General features: G+C 44.0%; 1 protein-coding gene across 2 annotated transcripts in view; it reads left to right on the top strand.

Annotated features, from left to right (window-relative positions):
* Positions 1 to 17902, top strand: part of LOC144678721 (polypeptide N-acetylgalactosaminyltransferase 15-like) — a 94102-nt gene that overhangs the window by 13373 nt on the left and 62827 nt on the right. For both annotated transcript variants that reach the window (XM_078538556.1, XM_078538555.1), the window contains exon 3: positions 2401 to 2605. In XM_078538556.1, coding sequence (XP_078394682.1) covers positions 2401 to 2605 — 205 coding nt within the window. The remainder of the gene's footprint in view (positions 1 to 2400; positions 2606 to 17902) is intronic.

Here is a 17902-nt window from a genome sequence, read left to right as displayed (position 1 = left end):
TACACAGCGCCTAGCCACTTTTTTTACTTTAATTATTTATGGTGGCATCTCTGTTTATTGACTGAGACTGGCATATACAGCCCACATATTACAAATTAAATAACTCACCGTAATATCATTATGCACTGTCCTGCCAGTTTTTGGCAGGATTTTAAAAATCAATACCTTTCCCTGCAAAAATAATTACACAGTTGTACTGGCCTGGCAACACCCCTTCCCCCCCTCACATAATAAGGCAGAACAGTTATAGGGGCAGGACCTTCCCCCCCATCGGGGGGTTTGTGCGGGAGTGGGAGTGAGCGGGTGGGTTCCTGATCAGCGCCCCCAGTCGGGGGAGGGGGGGGGCACCGCCATTTTATGTGGGCGGGCCAATTATGGCCCGCCCAGCATGACGTGCGCCAGGAAGCACTATGCGCCTCCTGTGCGGGCGGGGAGATTCCCTGAGCCTGGAGTGCGCTCTTTCGCGCATGTGTGAAAGAGTGCACAGATCTCCCTGAGGCTAAGTGCCGCCTCATGGAGATCAGCTCAGGTTTGAAAGTTTGATTAAAGATGAGAAAAAATAATAGTGACATGTCCACTCATGTGCCACTGCCACATGAGCTGGGACATGTCAATTTCTTTTATTTAGACATTTCAGAAACATTTTAATACCCTCAGGAAACCTCATCCCGCCTGTGGATGAGGTTTCATGTTTTTTCAGAAGCCCGCCTGGGCTCCCAGCCTGCCCGCTAGCCTTAAGGTTGGATGAGCAGGTCCATTGATTACCTCAATTACTTTATTAATGGCCTTAAGGGGCTGTTGACAGGTCAGCGGGCACGCAACCGACTCAGCTCCACGCGCACTGACCTGAAAATGTAAATGACACGGGGTGCCCCCCGCTCGCTGACCGGGAGATGCAGCCCTAGGTGTCATCCATTAAATTACGCATTAATCCTGTGACCAGTTGATCAATTGGCCATTTAAAATCCTTTAACATTATCTAAAGATTCTTGCCATCTTGGCCAACATTCTTTCTTAACCAACACCACCAAAAACAAATTGGTCATTTATTTGGTCAGACAGGGTTTGAGGAGAGAGAAACGGAATTAACGGGTGAGATTCTAACTCGCTCAAAACCAATTCATAGGCATAGAGTTAAAATGGAGCCCAACGTTTCTCTCTCCACAGATACTGCCTGACCAACTGAGTGTTTCCACCATATATTTCAAATATTCACAGTAATTTGCTTTTGGTCATTTATTTCATGGTGTTCTCATGACATTGTTGGCACGGAATGGCTGCCATATTTGCTACATAGCTGCAGCCACTGCACTCACTTCCCAAATTATGTTCTAAGTGCCATAACATATTTCAACATAAAAAGTGCCATATAAGGGCTGCACATGGAATATTGATTTATTTTATGCTTATAGTCTAATTAAAAAAAGGAAATAAAATAAGGATATTATGGAGCAAAACACAGAATTAATGTTCAGCCAATTTCATAAAAAGTCGTTATTGATAATGCTATATCTATATATCAAATCACACTGGAGAGTACATGAAAATTAAGCGCACATTCTTGACAAAGTGCCAATTTAAACATATATTGCTGTGACCAGTCCTGTTATGTGGAATTCTGTTAGCACTTATTGTATTTTATTTGAACCTATTATGTTACTTATAATGAGATTAAGCTGTGATTTTACAACTGTATGTTGCATTTATTTTTGAATGGATGACTTTAGTCTCCTGGGCCTCTTCATTGAATTATGAAGCTGCTTGAATCTGTATAATGTGCCATAGCAGCAGCAAGCATAGGATTCTTTTGCCCAACTTGTGCCATTTATTGTTCTGTTTTGGAAAATTAAACACTCATGCTAAGAGGCAATATTTTGTTTTTTTTTAAGTTTCTAGACAATGTGCTACCCTTCAATTTATTCTCCCTGTTTCCCTCTTTTGACTTGCTAGGGTTGGCATAATGAGCTACCATATTCTCACCTTCTGTTAGTATCATATCTCAGCCAACAGATAGGAGGCACACAAGCGCAGCACAGGGCTAGCGCTCGCTCCAGTTTCCCTTCTTTACTGGAAAGAGGCACCTGACTACTGAAATTGGTCCAGTAGAACTCATAAAAAAACAGATTATATATGCTCAGTAGAAGAAATTAGTTTCTGGGAACAAAAAAACCTCTCATTTGTTGCTAACGTTCAGAACACATTCATGATTTCACTGCGTGTTTGTTATTCAGTTGGGTTACTGATTGTGAATGAATCACTCCCATCCCAAGTGAGTATAAACAACTCTCCATTAACTCATTGGGAGTATAAATCCAAGCTTGTGGTGAGCAGTGTTGATGAGCTTTTGTGGATTCATCGGTAACCTTGAGCTGAACTGTGATTCATTTCTCCTTTTCACAGGACATCTGAAGGCAGCCTTGAGTGAGTATATTTCCAAGCTGGATGGTGTGAAGTTGATTCGAAGCAATAAGAGATTGGGGGTGATCGGAGGTCGCACGCTTGGTGCAGCACGGGCAACAGGGGATGTCTTGATTTTCATGGACTCACATTGCGAGTGCCACAATGGCTGGCTTGAACCACTATTGGATAGAATAGCCAATGACAGGTATGGTTGGCAAGCTCTCATTTTTAATGTCCAGTGAAAACAGATACTTAAAGCTGAAGATAATATTTCTTCAATAGGATTTGCTAAATACCCAGTTGTAGGAGGTGAATCATTGTTACATTTAGTTTCTATTTATTGGATATTATAGTAGCATTTATTTAATATAATTTAGGGTGGCACTGAGCCATAAGTTCCCAGGTTTGATCTGTAATCTAATTTTAGCCAGGACTGCAATGGTGGTGGTACTTTTGGCATCAGTGGCCCTGAGCTGAAAAAAGAAAAACAATTAAATCGCACTTTCACTCCTGACCACTGTCCAAAATACCGGTTGAGCCAAAACTGTAGTCTTCTGAGATACCTCAGGGGGTGATTTACTCTTTCACTACATCGGAACTGAAAATCATGCAGGCGATCCCCTCCACCAGTTCTCCAGCCAAGGTGCTGAAGGTGACTACCGTTTGACAGCTCCAATACAGACAATGGTCACTTGAGTGAGATAGCACATTACCTGTGCAAACTATTTGCAGCATATGTTGTAGTGCCTTCAGCAGAGGAGCAGCAGGGATAAGAATTAGGAAAATTACAACAGAAATAGCAACTTAGAGGCAAAAAACCTGCTTCTATGTTCTTCACACATGCCATGTGTGCATATCGCAAAATTGCACTCGCAGCATGTGATTTTTCCATCCATTACAATTAACGGACAGGAAGTTATGAGCTAGAAGTGCACAGTTTAAAATGTGTGTTCCTGTTGTGCACATGAAAAGCAGAAGCTGAATTTTTACTTCTAAGAATCATCATTGTATTAAATATAATATAGCTTGCCTGTGATTGTCAGCTTAAGGGAGTTCTTTCATGAATATACAAACCCCATTACATCACACAAGTGTTACAAATGCAAGCCCGCCACTAGTGACCGTCTTTAGTATAAGTGAATGAACAATTGGAACTCATCATCATGGTTTTGTTATTCAGCTAAGCCCACAGCCCATTGCTCTAGCTACAGTCCAAGTTTCAAGTTCATGAAAATGCTGTGTCCACATTGGTGAACTAACAATTTCCATTCTTGTACACCTGAACTATCAATTCGGTATTTTTACAGTTGTATGAACAGATATTTTTGAATATTTACAATTGTGAAGTGACAGTTTTTTGAGTAGAAAGTCCACTTGCTGCATGAATTAAATAATTATTTCATGCGCTCTATTTCCAATATTCTCGCTCCTCTAGCTTTCCTTTTTTTTAGTGAATTAATACTAACAACTGACTGTTTGAATGTCTCTGAACACTGCCTGTCCTAGGCAGTGCATCCATCAGATATTAAATATCATGTTCCTCATATACCAACAGGAGTCACTTCTCAGAGCTGACTAACTCTCAAGAATAAAAATAATAAAATCCAACAAATCTCTGCCAAACATTGTGTACACCATCCATAAAATAATTGGAGGCTTTATGAAATATTACTATGACATTGTTTAGCTTTTAGGACAAAATGCCTAGGTCATATGGATAGTTTTCTCCCATACAGTTCCCAGACTACAGTATATCATTAGTGTAGTTCTGTAAAATTCAACCCAATTTGTGACATTGCACTGAAGGTAGAATTGACCCAGTTAATGTGCATCTGATGCAAAATAAGTTTGTACTTCCTAAACCCTGGGGGTGATATTCATTTCAAATCATGGCTTGAACTGTATGTGATCCTCCCTCTGGGTTTACAGTAAAAACTGGCCTGAATCAATTCTTGCACTGGGTGATACTAAACTGAATAAAATTATCTGAACAACCCAAGCGCTGACTTTTAATTTATGGTTCCAGTCCACAGGAGATTCCTATCAGCCATTTACATTAACGGGTACAAATCTCCGGTACACAAACAAAACCGATACAATGAGATGGAGATTTTACCCAAATGCAAGTCAAGTGGAACATTGCATTTACATAGGGCAGAAAATTATGTTTGGCGTGTGGCCACACACCCGATACGCCTCAGTGTGAAATAAAGGGCGTTGATGTCGGCCAAACGCGCTGACGTCGATGCACACTCTCGAGATAGTTAGGTCGGTGGGCATGCGCTGGAGCCAGCAGCGCACCCACCAACAATTAAAAGGCCTATTAAGGCCATTAAGTTAACAATTGTGCTGAATTTTTCAATGTCTGTTCAACCTAAAGGTCGACAGCCAGGCGAAAAGGCCAAGTGGCCTTTACATTTTTTAGGAAGTCTCATCCACGGGTGGGATGGGGTTTCCTAAAGCAAATAAAAATAAAATAAAAATTTAACACTTGAATTAAAAACATGTCCCTGCTCATGTGACAGAGTCACATGAGCGGGGACATGTTTTATGACATTTTTATTTCCTTTCTTATTTTTTTTTAAACAGCGCTTCATCTCCCTGAGTCAGCTCCGTGCATCAGGGAGATTGAAGCGCTCTTTCTCATGCGTGTGCAAAGTTCGTGCTAGGCCCGCTCGCCCTCCTTCCCCTGTCCGCACAGGCAGCGCTGCCGCTTGCGTTCCATGTTGAGCGGGCCTTAATTGGCCTGCCTGTGTAAAATCGCAGTGCAGAGCTGATCACGAGTGGCGGACAGCTTCACAACCACCCCTGCCGAGCACCCCCGCCAAGGGCAAAATCCTGCCCATAGAACTAATAGCTGTGATTGTGCTGCAGATTCACCGGAAATGTAAATTTACAGCACATAATATAAACATGACATAAAAATATAATAAATTGCCGAAAGCCAACTCATGCAAAAATACTGCAACCAATTGACTGTAACAGATGATAATCATATGAGAAACGTCCATGGCCTTAAATGCATGAATAAATTCCAGGAGGGACAAAAAAATCTGTTCCTAACATATTGCCCTCTTACCCTGAGACAAAGCTACAAGAACAAGTGGCCATTTGTTTACTGTCATTTGGGGTGAAATAGCAACAGTATCTGAACTGAGCAACATCCCTGTATGGATGAACAGCCAGAACATTCATCAGAACTGTTTAATTAACAATGCCTTCCCAGTATTATCAAATAAACTCTTCCTCTTTTAAGTAAATTGATAAGTAACGTGCATACCTCATTACTGATCAAGACCACTAAGTTACTATTTAGTCACTATAATCTTAGTAAACATTGTTAATGAATGATATGAGCCTGTACACTGCACTACACTGGAATGAAACAAAGAGGTAGAAACACAGGGATAAGGGTTTCAACTGCCCATTTCTCATGTGTAAAACACTCAGGCAGCAGAGGAAAATTGAATGGACCTCAGACACTCCACTGGCACACAATGCCTGACTGATCCAATTTTCAAGCAAGCTTTTAAATGATCGTTCAGCACTCCCACCTAAAACAAGCGGGAGGCTATTCCACCCACCTTAAACCAATTTATATTTCTCCCTTCTTCTAACTATGCTCCAGTTCTGCCGAAGGGCCATGAAGGCTCGAAACGTTAACTGATTTCTTCTCCGCCGATGCTGCCAGACTTGCTGAGTTTTTCCAGGTAATTCTGTTTTTGTTTTGGATTTCCAGCATCCGCAGTAGCTTTTGGCTATTTGTAGTATTTGGTTGCAATTTTCACAATTGGCCAGAATGTGCATCATGCACCCTAAGCCTGGTTGTACCAGGTGTTGAGTGACCTATCCAATGGTCCTCCTCCTTTAAGACCTTCTTTGACCAAGCTCACAGAACTTCAGTCATTGGTGATGTTATTCTTGTTGTGACTAAGCTAGAAGACACAGTGACTTGGGATTGGTAGCATTTGTTTGTCACACCAATACACATCACCAGACCAGGTGATGAGCCATTGAGTAATGGTGAATTTGCAGAAAATGGTGGCTTTGTCTTCAGTACAGTAATAATGTGTTTTATATAATAAATTGAACTTTCAACTGGAAAGATGAGAAAACTACTATTTAAATGAAGATAAATAATTGTATTTCATTGCAATATGTGATCCAAGCTATGTACTTTACATTCAATATTACCTCAATGAAAGGTATCATACCACACTACAGGAACTATAGTTTTCTACAATAGTGTATTGCAAGATAAGTCTAAATATTTAGCAGAGTAGGGGATTTAAAATAATTATATGGTATTTCAATTGCACACATTGTGCAGACTAATGACTTTTAATGATTTTTTACATGACTAGAAACATTTTTTGAACTTAAGCCAAATGGCAGGATAGCATACATCAAAGTGAAAAAATATTAACACCACAGTCTATTTAATTACCACATGAGGTTCGAGCCCTGAGCAGCGGCAGAAGTCTATTGAATTTGTTACGTTATGCCATCAGCAAAAGGAATATCCAACTAGATTCATTAGATCATTGAAGGGAAGGATAATGATAATCATTTGTCCATTGTTGATGATAATGGCAACCTTTGATTCGTCTCCAATGAATAGAGATTGTGTGTTCTCATATAACTGTGAAGTCTGACTTTCAAAAGGAATGTTTTCCCACGCTTAGGACATTGGATGAGATCTTAGCCAAAAGACTGATTTTTCCTTTATTTCCTTTGGGCTCACTTTTCATCAGTTATTTGGATACTACTTGCTTCAGGCATTGTTGTGTCAATGCAAGTCGTTTTTTGCCACATTTTCCTTTCACAAGCATCATTTTTCCTCTTGAGATGTCACTTTTTTTAATTGATCTTTTGGCAGATTTTATCTTTTGAACTGACCAACATGAGACTATTTACCAAGCGTCAGCTCACGGTAGGATACCTTATGTAATGTCAGGCATTCCAAATAAATGACCAGCCCACCTTAGATGCACCTTTACTTTACTTTGATTGCAACTATGCCTTCTGAATCCTATCTCACTATCGAATTTTCATGATCGTTTTGAGGCAACTTAGTGGAAATGATTAGTTTTTTGATGAGGTGATTATAAGTCATCCAGCTATCACAGCCATATAGCAGGGATATTCTAACTATTACCTTGTAGACGCTAAGTTTTGTTGCCAGTTTAAGGCCCCTTTTATTCCATAACCTCACATGGCGCTTTATAAATGCACTATTGGTTTTAAATAAGCTGTAACAAAAACAGAATTACCTGAAAAAACTCAGCAGGTCTGGCAGCATCGGTGGAGAAGAAAAGAGTTGACGTTTCGAGTCCTCATGACCCTTCAACAGAACTGAGTAATATTAGGAGAGGGGTGAAATATAAGCTGGTTTAAGGTGGGGGGTGGGGGTGGGGGGAGAGAAGTTGGGGGGAGTTGGGTGGTGGTTGTAGGGACAAGCAAGCAGTGGTAGGAGCAGATAATCAAAAGATGTCACAGACAAAGGAACAAAGAGGTGTTGAAGGTGGTGATTCAACACCTCTTTGTTCCTTTGTCTGTGACATCTTTTGATTATCTGCTCCTATCACTGCTTGCTTGTCCCTACAACCACCACCTCCTCCCCAACTTCTCTCTCCCCACACCCACTACCCCCCCCCCCCCCCACCCCGCCCACCCCCCCCACCTTAAACCAGCTTATATTTCACCCCTCTCCTAATATTACTCAGTTCTGTTGAAGGGTCATGAGGACTCGAAACGTCAACTCTTTTCTTCTCCGCCGATGCTGCCAGACCTGCTGAGTTTTTCCAGGTAATTCTGTTTTTGTTTTGGATTTCCAGCATCCGCAGTTTTTTGTTTTTATTAAATAATCTGTAGTTTATTTCATCACCTAAAAGTGCATCACATGGCATGGTGTTTCCTAGGTAGGTGAACCTTAGTAGGGTCAAAATCCTAGAACTCTCTCCCTAGTGGCACTGTGGGTGTACCTGCACCACATGGACTACAGCGGTTCAAGAAGGCAGCTCACCACCACCTTCTCAATTAGGAATGGGCACTAAATGACCTTGGTCGTGAACTCGCACCTCAAGAATGGGATGCTGACCGTGGGTGCTCTTAGATGGTAACATTTAGTGGCACCCAAGGCGTTCATGGGGCAGGCTGATTTGAAAGAAAATAGTCCATGATGACTTGGAGGTCCTCTTCTGTGCAGGCAATGAAGGTAGTCATCAACAACAATAACCTTCATCTATATAGCACCTTTAACATTGTAAAATGCCCCAAAGCTCTTTACAGGAGCATTATCAAACAAAAGCTTACATAAGGAGGCCTGACTGAGAGCCCAGCCAAATAGCTTGTTGAAACAGCTGTGCTCCAGAAATAACTTTGTTTAAGTGACAGCACAGGCTTTCCAATCTCTGCTGTCAATTTCACAATGTTTGTTTACACAAAGCTAAGTGGTTTCAGGGGTTTGTGGTTTTTGTTATTGATACTCTGAAGGGTCTGCATAATTGAGACTTTTATTAGCTTGTAGTGAAATGATTTTTTTTCAACATGGGAGAAAGTTATGAATGAATTACTTTTTAAAAAGTTTTTTTTTACACATCCTACTGTCATTATAGGGTTTTAGAGAGTGCATAGTGGGTCAATGGACATGGAAATGACGTGGATTGGCATAGGGGGCATGAGGGGCCATGGGGGTGGGTGGAAGGGCAGAGCTTGGCATAAGGGGCATGAGGGGCCACAGGAGGTGGATGGGGGTCATGAGGTGGCATTGAAGGGGCATGGATAGTGTTTGGAGGGTTTGAGGAATGGAGGGCCTTTGTGTTTTTATTTTAACTGGAATGAAGTCCCACTGTACCAAAGCAGGCCTTTAAAACAGCCCGCTTCCACACCTAGCAGCCCTATGGCTGCCTCCAACTTCTTCCTGGGTCAGCTGGCGCAACTATAGCCAGCACCCACCACATCCCACCCCACCACACTGCACCCTCCCCGGCTGGCAAGGAAGATCCTGCCTTCGCGGGCATTTGGCTCGGAATTTTCCCGGCTCCTGCTACCCACCTCAAAGATAAAAATTCAGACTTTAGGGGTGAATTTCAAAGCTTATGGCCATGGCAATGTAGGCATGGCCACCAATGATGGAACAATTAAAATCAGGCCTTCTCACAACCCAGAATTGGAAGAATGCAGATATATCAAAGGGTTGTAAGGCTGGAGGAGGTTACAGAAATAGGGAGGGTGAGGCCATGAAGAAATTTAAAAGAAAGGGTGAGAATTTAAAAATTGAGGCTTTACTTGATCAGGAGCTAGTGTAGGTCAGCAAGTACATGGGTGACGGGTGAATAAAAATTGACGTGAGTTAGGACACGAGCAGCCGAGTTTTGGATGATCCCAAGTTTATAGAGGCTAGAGTTTGGAAGGCAGGCCAGAAGTGCATTGGAATAGAATAAGAAAGGCATGGATTGAGGGTTTGGCTGTAGGTATGATGAGGCAGGTGTGGAGTCAGGTGATATTATGGAGGTGGAATAGTTTTAGTGATGGTGCCGATATGTGGTCAGAAACTCATCTTGGGGTCCAATATGATACCAGGGTTGTGAATAATACCCCACTGCTGATCTGGGCTGCGTACCCAAAGCTGGCTACACTGGACTTCATATAAACTAAGAGTTGAACCATCTAATAATTTCCCATAATCAGTCTTACAAGTTATTTGTTACATCATAATGTCATGCAAACCACAGTATTCAACAGTCACGCAATAAACTAAATGGTAGAAAATTCTACATGAACGGCACTCAGAGTTCTCAATGGTACATTTGGCTCCATAAGCAGTTTTGGGCATTGTCATTTGCTGTGTTTATCAAGAATGAACAGAGGTATCATCTGAAGCCTAATTTGATGTGAACTGGGAAAGAACTGAATATATTAGTATTGCTGGTCAGATACAGTTTGCCACCAGAATACACATCTGGAAAGTTATTCTTATCATCATCCAAATGTTAATTAAGCTTTTAATGTTAGTAAATAGCAAGCAGGATAGCTGTCTTTTTGCTCACACTTGGCTTTTGGCTTGTGCCAAAATTGGGAGAGCTGTCTCACAGATAGTCAAGCAACAGCCAGACATAGCCATACTCATGGAATCACTCCTTACAGACCACGTCCCAGACACCCATCACCATCCCTGGGTATGTCCCACCAACAAGACAGACTCAGCAGAGGTGGCGGCACAGATGTATATAGTCAGGAGGGAGTTGCTCTGGGAGTCCTCAACATCGACTCCAGACCACATGAAGTATCATGGCATCAGATCAAACATGGACAAGGAAACCTCCTGCTGATAATTACGTACCGCCCTACCTCAGCTAATGAATCAGGGCTTCCTCCATGTTGAATACCACTTGGAGGAAGCAATGAGGGTGGCAAGGGCGCAGAATATACTCTCAATGTTCAATGTCCATCACCAAGAGTGGCTCGGTAGTACCATTACTGGCTGAGTCCTAAATGACATAGCTGCTAGACTGGGTCAGCGGCAGGTGGTGAGGGAACCAAGAAGAGGGAAAAACATACTCGACCTCATCTTCACTAACCTACCTGCTGCAGACGCATCTGTCCATGACAGTATCAGTAGGAGTGACTTCCGCACAGTCCTTGTGGAGACAACGTCCCGTCTTCACATTGAGGGTACCCCCCTATTGTGTTATATGGCACTACCACTGCGCTATATTGGATAGATTTCGAACAGATCCAGCAACTCAAGACTGGGCATCCATGAGGCACTGTGGGCCATCAGCAGCAGCAGAATTGTACTCGAACACAATCTGTAACCTCATGGCCCTGCATATCCCCCACTCTACCATTACCACCAAGGCGGGGGATCAATCCAGTTTCAATGAAGAGTGCAGGAGGGCATGTCAGGAGCAGCATCAGGCATACCCAAGGATGAGGTGTCAACCTGGTGAAGCTATAACACAGGACTACTTGCGTTGCCAAACAGCATAAGCAGCAATTGATAGACAGCTCTAAGGGTTTCCACAACCAACAGATTAGATTTGAGCTCTGCAGTCCTGCCACATCCAGTTGTAAATGGTGGTAGACAATTAAACAACTCACTGGAGGAGGATGCTCCACAAATATCCCCATCCTCAATGATAGTGGAGCCCAGCACATCAGTGAAAAAGATAAGACTGAAGCATTTGCAACGATCTTCAGCCAGAAGTGCTGAGTGAATGATCCATCTTGGCCTCACAGATGCCAGTCTTCAGCCAATTCGATTCACTACATGTGATATCAAGGAATGGCTGAAGGCTCTGGATACTGCAAAGGCTATGGGCCCTGACAACATTCCGTCAATAGTATTGAAGACTTGTGCTCCAGAACTTGCTGTGCCCCTAGCGAAGCTGTTCCAGTACAGCTACGACACTGGCATCTACCTGGCAATGTGGAAAATTGCCCAGGTATGTCCTGTGCACAAAAAGCAGGACGAATCCAACCCAGCCAATTACCGCCCCATCAGTCCACTCTCAATCATCAGTAAAGTGATGGAAGTGGTCATCAACAGCTATCAATCGGCATTTGCTTAGCAATAACCTGCTCACTGATGCACAGTTTGGGTTCCGCCAGGGCCACTCAGCTCCTGACTTCATTACAGCCTTTGTTCAATCATGGACAAAAGAGCTGAACTCCCGAGGTGAGGTGAGAGTGACTGCCCTTGACATCAAGGCTGCATTTGACTGAGTGTGGCATTGAGGAGCCCATCAAAACTGGAGTCAATGGGGATCGGGGGATAAATTTCCACTGATTAGAGTCATACCTAGCATGAAAGAAGATGGTTTTGGTTGTTGGAGGTCAGTCATCTCAGCTCCAGTACATCACTGCAGGAGTTCCTCAGGATAGTGTCCTAGACCCAACCATCTTCACCTGCTTCATCAATGACCTTCCTTCCATCATAAGATCAGAAGTGGGGATTTTCTCTGATGATTGCACGATGTTCAGCACCATTCGCGACTCAGATGCTGAAACAGTCCATGTCCAAATGCACCAAGACCTGGACAATATCCAGGCTTGGGCTGACAAGTGGCAAGTAACATTTTGCGCCCACACCTGTGCCAGGCAATGACCATCTCCAACACGAGAGAATCTAACCATCGCCCCTTGACATTTAGTTTCATTACCATCGCTGAGTCCCCTCCTATCAATACCCTGAGGTTATCATTGACCAGAAACTGAACTGGACTAGCCATATAAATACTGTGGCTGCAAAAGCAGTCAGAGGCTAGGAATCCTGCTAGGATTTTGGAGGCTAATAACTCACCTCCTGACCCCCCAAAGCCTGTCCACCATCTACAAGGCACAAGTCAGGAATGTGATGGAATATTCCCCACTTGGCCGGATGTGTGCAGTTCCAACAACACTCAAGAAGCCTGACACCGTCCAGGACAAAGCAGCCCACTTGATTGGCACCACATCCACAACATTCACTCCCTCCACTACTGCCGAACAATGGCAACGGTGTGTACCATCTGTAAGATGCATTGCAGGAACCCGCCAAGGCTCCTTAGGCAGCACCTTCCAATCCCACAACTACTACCATCTTGGAATTTGAATAGTTTAGGTAGCAATAGAGCCAATTGTAAATGGTCTTTCAAGAGAACAGGCTTGGTGAACCAAAGAGCTGTTTCTTATCCTAGAATCATCCAGGTTTCAATCATCTCTATATCTACTGAATGTCTCAAAGGTTTTCTCAGGTAACTTATTCTGCTTTACTACTTAGCTGGTTATGCAGCAAAGGTTCTGTGTTCTACAAACTGGCATTGATCAATCAATCTACAACCTCTACTGGGAGGCAGCAACAGAGTTGCTCAGCATCAACCATAAATGATTCAGCTGGTGCTGTTGAGGTATTAGGGTCCAAGATTTAAAATATGACAATGAGCAGCTTAGTATGCAGGTGCCAGAGGCCATAACCTGCAATTGCTATGATGTAATCGCACTTACAACTGGCAATTGTGCAGCCAGGAGCAGCAATTTTGTGAGTTATTAAACTTACGTGCTTCCTCCCTACTTAAATTATTCCTCAAAATAACTGCAGAGCTTGTCACCAAGCAGTTTGCTTTCTTGTACAGCCTAAGGGATCAGTTGGTAACGGATGTATACCTGCTCAGGGAATCTACTTAAGGAGAGAGTCTGCTGTCTTCATGCACCACATATACAGTGTACTTATCCATTTAATGTGGGTATTAGTGGTTAACTGAGATCTCACATATCAGAAACTAAAACAGAAACAGTTAATTTGCTTTTGCTTGCAGACACTTCTCAAATATGGGGATTAATTTGAGGGACAATGGAGAAGAAAGAAGAGCAGGAAAGAAGGGCTTCCAGGGATGTCAGATGGCATTATATGCAGGCAGCTATATTCTGGCCATCACTTCTAAAGTTCACATCTACCTTACAAACACTGATACTACATTAGGAAGGCAGTGTCATCTATTTCATCTGCAGCTATCTTCTTCCATTGACATAGTATGGTCAGTGCTTAAATGCATAGACAGTAACAGTATATAGCCCTGCTATAATCCATCCTGGCTGATAGTAAATAGATTTGCAAGGATTTATTGTTTGAAACCCTTTAACTTTCATTTCCAACTGGCAGATCCTGTGGTAACCTGCTGCAGCATAGATTCAAAGAAGGATACAGCCCAAAAGAGGCCATTTGGCCCATTCTTCCTGTGCTAGCTCTTTGGCTTAGCTATTCAACTAGTGCCACTCTCCTGCTCTTTCCCCATTGCCTTGTAATGTTTTTTCAATTCAAGAATTTATCCAATCCCCTTTGGAAAGTTATATTGAATCTGCATTAATCACTCTTTCAGGCAGAATATTCCAGATGACAACAGCTCATAGTTTGAGTATTGCTGAAAAAAAGACATTTTGTCAAAGCTTTTCATCTTGCACTCATCAGGACTTTTTTCTTTTCTAGTCTTTTTTCAGCAAGTTCTGTACTACCAAACAACTTATAGGGCAATATCTTCCCCCCATTGGGGGGGATGTGTGGGAGTGGGCGTGAGCGGGCGGGTTACATGCATTTTACATGGGTGGGCCACGGGCCACCCACCCAGAGTGATGTCCACTAGAAAGCGCTATGCGTTCCCTGTGCAGGCGGGTGGGGGAGGGTATTCCCTGAGCCGGGAGTGCGTGCACAGATCTCCCTGAGGCAAAATGCTGCTTCAGGGAGATCGGCTCAGATTTGAAACTTCAAATAAAGATGAGAGAAAAATTTTGCTGCCATGTCCCCTCATGTGACACTGTCACATGAGTTGGGACATGTCCATAGCTTTTATTTTGAAATATTCTGAGATTTCCGCCCGTGGATGAAGTTTCATGTTTTTTTACAAGCCCGCCAGGGTTCCTGGCCTGCTCGCCAACCTTAAGGTTGGACGGGCAGGTCCATTAATGGTTTCAATTAGTTTTTTAATGGCCTTAATAGGCTGTTGACAGGTCGGCAGGTGCACAGCCAAGTCAGCTGCCCCCCCGCCGACCTGAAAATCGATATGATGTGGGGTGATGTCGGGACGCATGCCATATGTCACCCCTTGTCATTTTATGCATCGGTGAGTGGGCCCTTCCCCTGCTTGCCGAACAGAAGATTCTGTCCATAGTTTCTCCTTATTTATTCTATCATAGCCAGAGCCTATCCCAACAGGCAATATGCACAGTACACCCAGGACAGGACACCAGTCCATCACAAAGCACACATACATAAGGGGACAATTTACTGTAGCCAATCCACCTAACCAGCACATCTTTGGATGGTGGGAGGAAACCAAAGCACCAGGAGCCCACACAGACATGGAAGAACATGCAAACTCCACACAGACAGACACCTGAGATACAGGATTGAACCTGGGTCCCTGGAGCTGTGAGGCAGCAGCCCATCATTCCCTTTTATGTTATCAGCTAATCTATTCTTATATTCTCTCTTTTCCCCTCTTATTCCCTTCTTTAGATCTCCTCAGTAGCTTTTATATTCTGCTTTGGTTCTCTGGTGTATTATGTACCTTACATTTATCATTAGCCTTCCTTTTCTGTCTCATTTTAAGACCCGATGCCAGAAATAGCATCCACGTTTATAGTTTGGTTCACATTGGACACTATTTTAGTGAGGACATTAGTGTGGACATTAATGGGTGTGCTCCAGTAGTATGGAGAGTAGACAGATTGTGATGTCAGTCAGCATGTAAAGCTGATTTGACTCCAGCACTGCCATTTTAAACCTTGATAGGCACCCCATCCACCACATTCAACATTCACTCCCTCCACTACCGGCGAACAGTGGCAGCAGTGTGTACCATCTACAAGGTGCACTGCAGGAACTCACCAAGTCTCCTTAGACAGCACCTTTGAAACCACAACCACTACCAACTAGAAGGACAAGAGCAGCAGGCACATGGGAACACCACCGCCTGGAAGCTTCCCTCCAAGCCACTCACCATACTGACTTGGAAATATATCACTGTTCCTTCACTGTCACTGGGTTAAAATCCTGGAGCTCCCTTCCTAACAGCACTGTGGGTGTACCTACACCACATAGACTTCAGCGGTTCAAGAAGGCAGCTCACCACCACCTTCTCAAGGTAGGGATGGGCAATAAATGCTGGGCTGGCCAGCGATATCCACATCCCATGAATGAATTTTAAAAAAGGTACCAGGTTGTAGGATTACAGTCACAAGGTTCTGGTCACAATGTTGGGATTCAGCGCCGGGCGTCCCATCACCGAAACACTCACCGAGACGAGTGGTGATAATTGCAGATGGTGATTCTTGGAAGTTGATAGAGCCTTTGAGCAGGCTCTGGAAATGCACATCATAGCTTCAGACAATGTTGAGGGGAGCAATGGGATAGGAGCGAGGATGCACTGAAGCTGAGGTCTGCTCTTTATTAGCAATGACTCGTGACCTTAAGGGGTTCATGGTGTCTGAGCATTTTGGAGTTGGCAAGGGCCAGGGCTGGACATGAGGGCACAATGTGTGTCTTAAAGAGAAGGCATTTTAATGTCTGGCTCGCAAGTGGTTGAATGTCGTCATCCTCAGGTGGTCCAGGTGCATAGTAAGGTGAGGATAAAAGGTCAGCACCCCTAACTGAGAGTGCTGGATATTAATGTGTTAGAGAAGGAGGTGGCATAGAGGATTGAGTCTCTGAATGGATTCACACCGGCAGAATATGCCCTGCTGCCTTGGCCCAAGTGTCACTTAGCAGTTTCACCATCGACGTTACACAGAATGCGTTATCCCATTGCTGGAGATGGATCTTCTTGAGGAGCTTTGTCAGATTGAAGGCAGACAGCTACGAGCCCACTGAGGATAGTGGAACAGCTCCTGGCTCTTGTAGGCTGCTACTGCAACTGGGATGCTGGAGAGACGCTTGAAGAGGCAGCACCTTCTGACATCTGATGCCAGGACTCCCTCCTCCAGTTAGCACCTTATCTCAGCAAGAACACATTCTTCCGGGGCTTCATCATCGTTCAGAGGATCAGGACAATGTGAGCCTGATGTGTAGCTATTCACTCTCATATTGAATGTGTGGTTGAAATGAGAAGAATAGCAACATTGGTGTTAATGTTGGCCCATGATGGAGGGCACTCGTCCAAAAGGGTACTCACTGCAACCCCTCATCCTCCTGGTGGAACCTGGTGACAATGAGCGTCCCATATGCACACCTGCCTTGTCTGGCCCATGCTTTGGCCTCTTCCCTGCAGCCTTGACTCCCTCATGCTCCAAGCCCTCATCCCCTTCGATGTCCTTATTGGTGCAGCTCCTCCATGTCACTATCTGGCAAGTTCTCCTGCCTTTGCAGTGCCAGGTTGTGTAGTGCGCAACAAGCCACAATGTTCTGTGAGACCCTCTGGGGAGTGTACTGCAGTGCTCCCGTCAGCTCTGTCCGGCCATTGGAATCGCATCTTCAAAATCCTTATGGTGTGCTCCACCAATGTTTGGGTAGCAGCATAAGCTTCATTGTACCTTCTCTCTGCAGGACTCTGTGGCTGCCGCATGGGCATCATCAGCCATGCCCTTTGCGGGTGCCTTTTGTCACTGAGGAGCCAATCCTGGATCCTGTGTAGTCCCTTGAAGCTGTCCAGGGTCTGTGATCTACTCGACGTATGAGTCGTGGACGCTTCCTGAGTATCTGGCGCAAACCCTCATGATCAGTTTCTTATGTTCGCTGACCAGCTGCATATTGAGCAAGCGGCAGCCTTTCCGGTTTATGTATTGGAGTGCCTGTTGCCAGGGAGCTTTTATAGACACATGAGCGCAGCCGATGACACCCTGCACCTGTGGGAATCTGGAAATAGCAGCAAAGCCCAGTGCTCTGGCGACTTGGTTAGCTTAATCTCTGTCAAAGTTGACATTATTGTGGGCCTTGGTTAAAAGGGCGTCTGTGATCTCATGTATGCATTTGTGCGTGGATGCTTGAGAGATCCCATAGAGGTCCCAGTGGAGCCCTGGAAGGAGCCAC

This window comes from Cetorhinus maximus, chromosome 3 (assembly GCF_964194155.1).
Source record: "Cetorhinus maximus chromosome 3, sCetMax3.hap1.1, whole genome shotgun sequence".
Taxonomy (NCBI): domain Eukaryota; kingdom Metazoa; phylum Chordata; class Chondrichthyes; order Lamniformes; family Cetorhinidae; genus Cetorhinus; species Cetorhinus maximus.
This window is presented reverse-complemented; position numbering and strand designations above follow the sequence as displayed.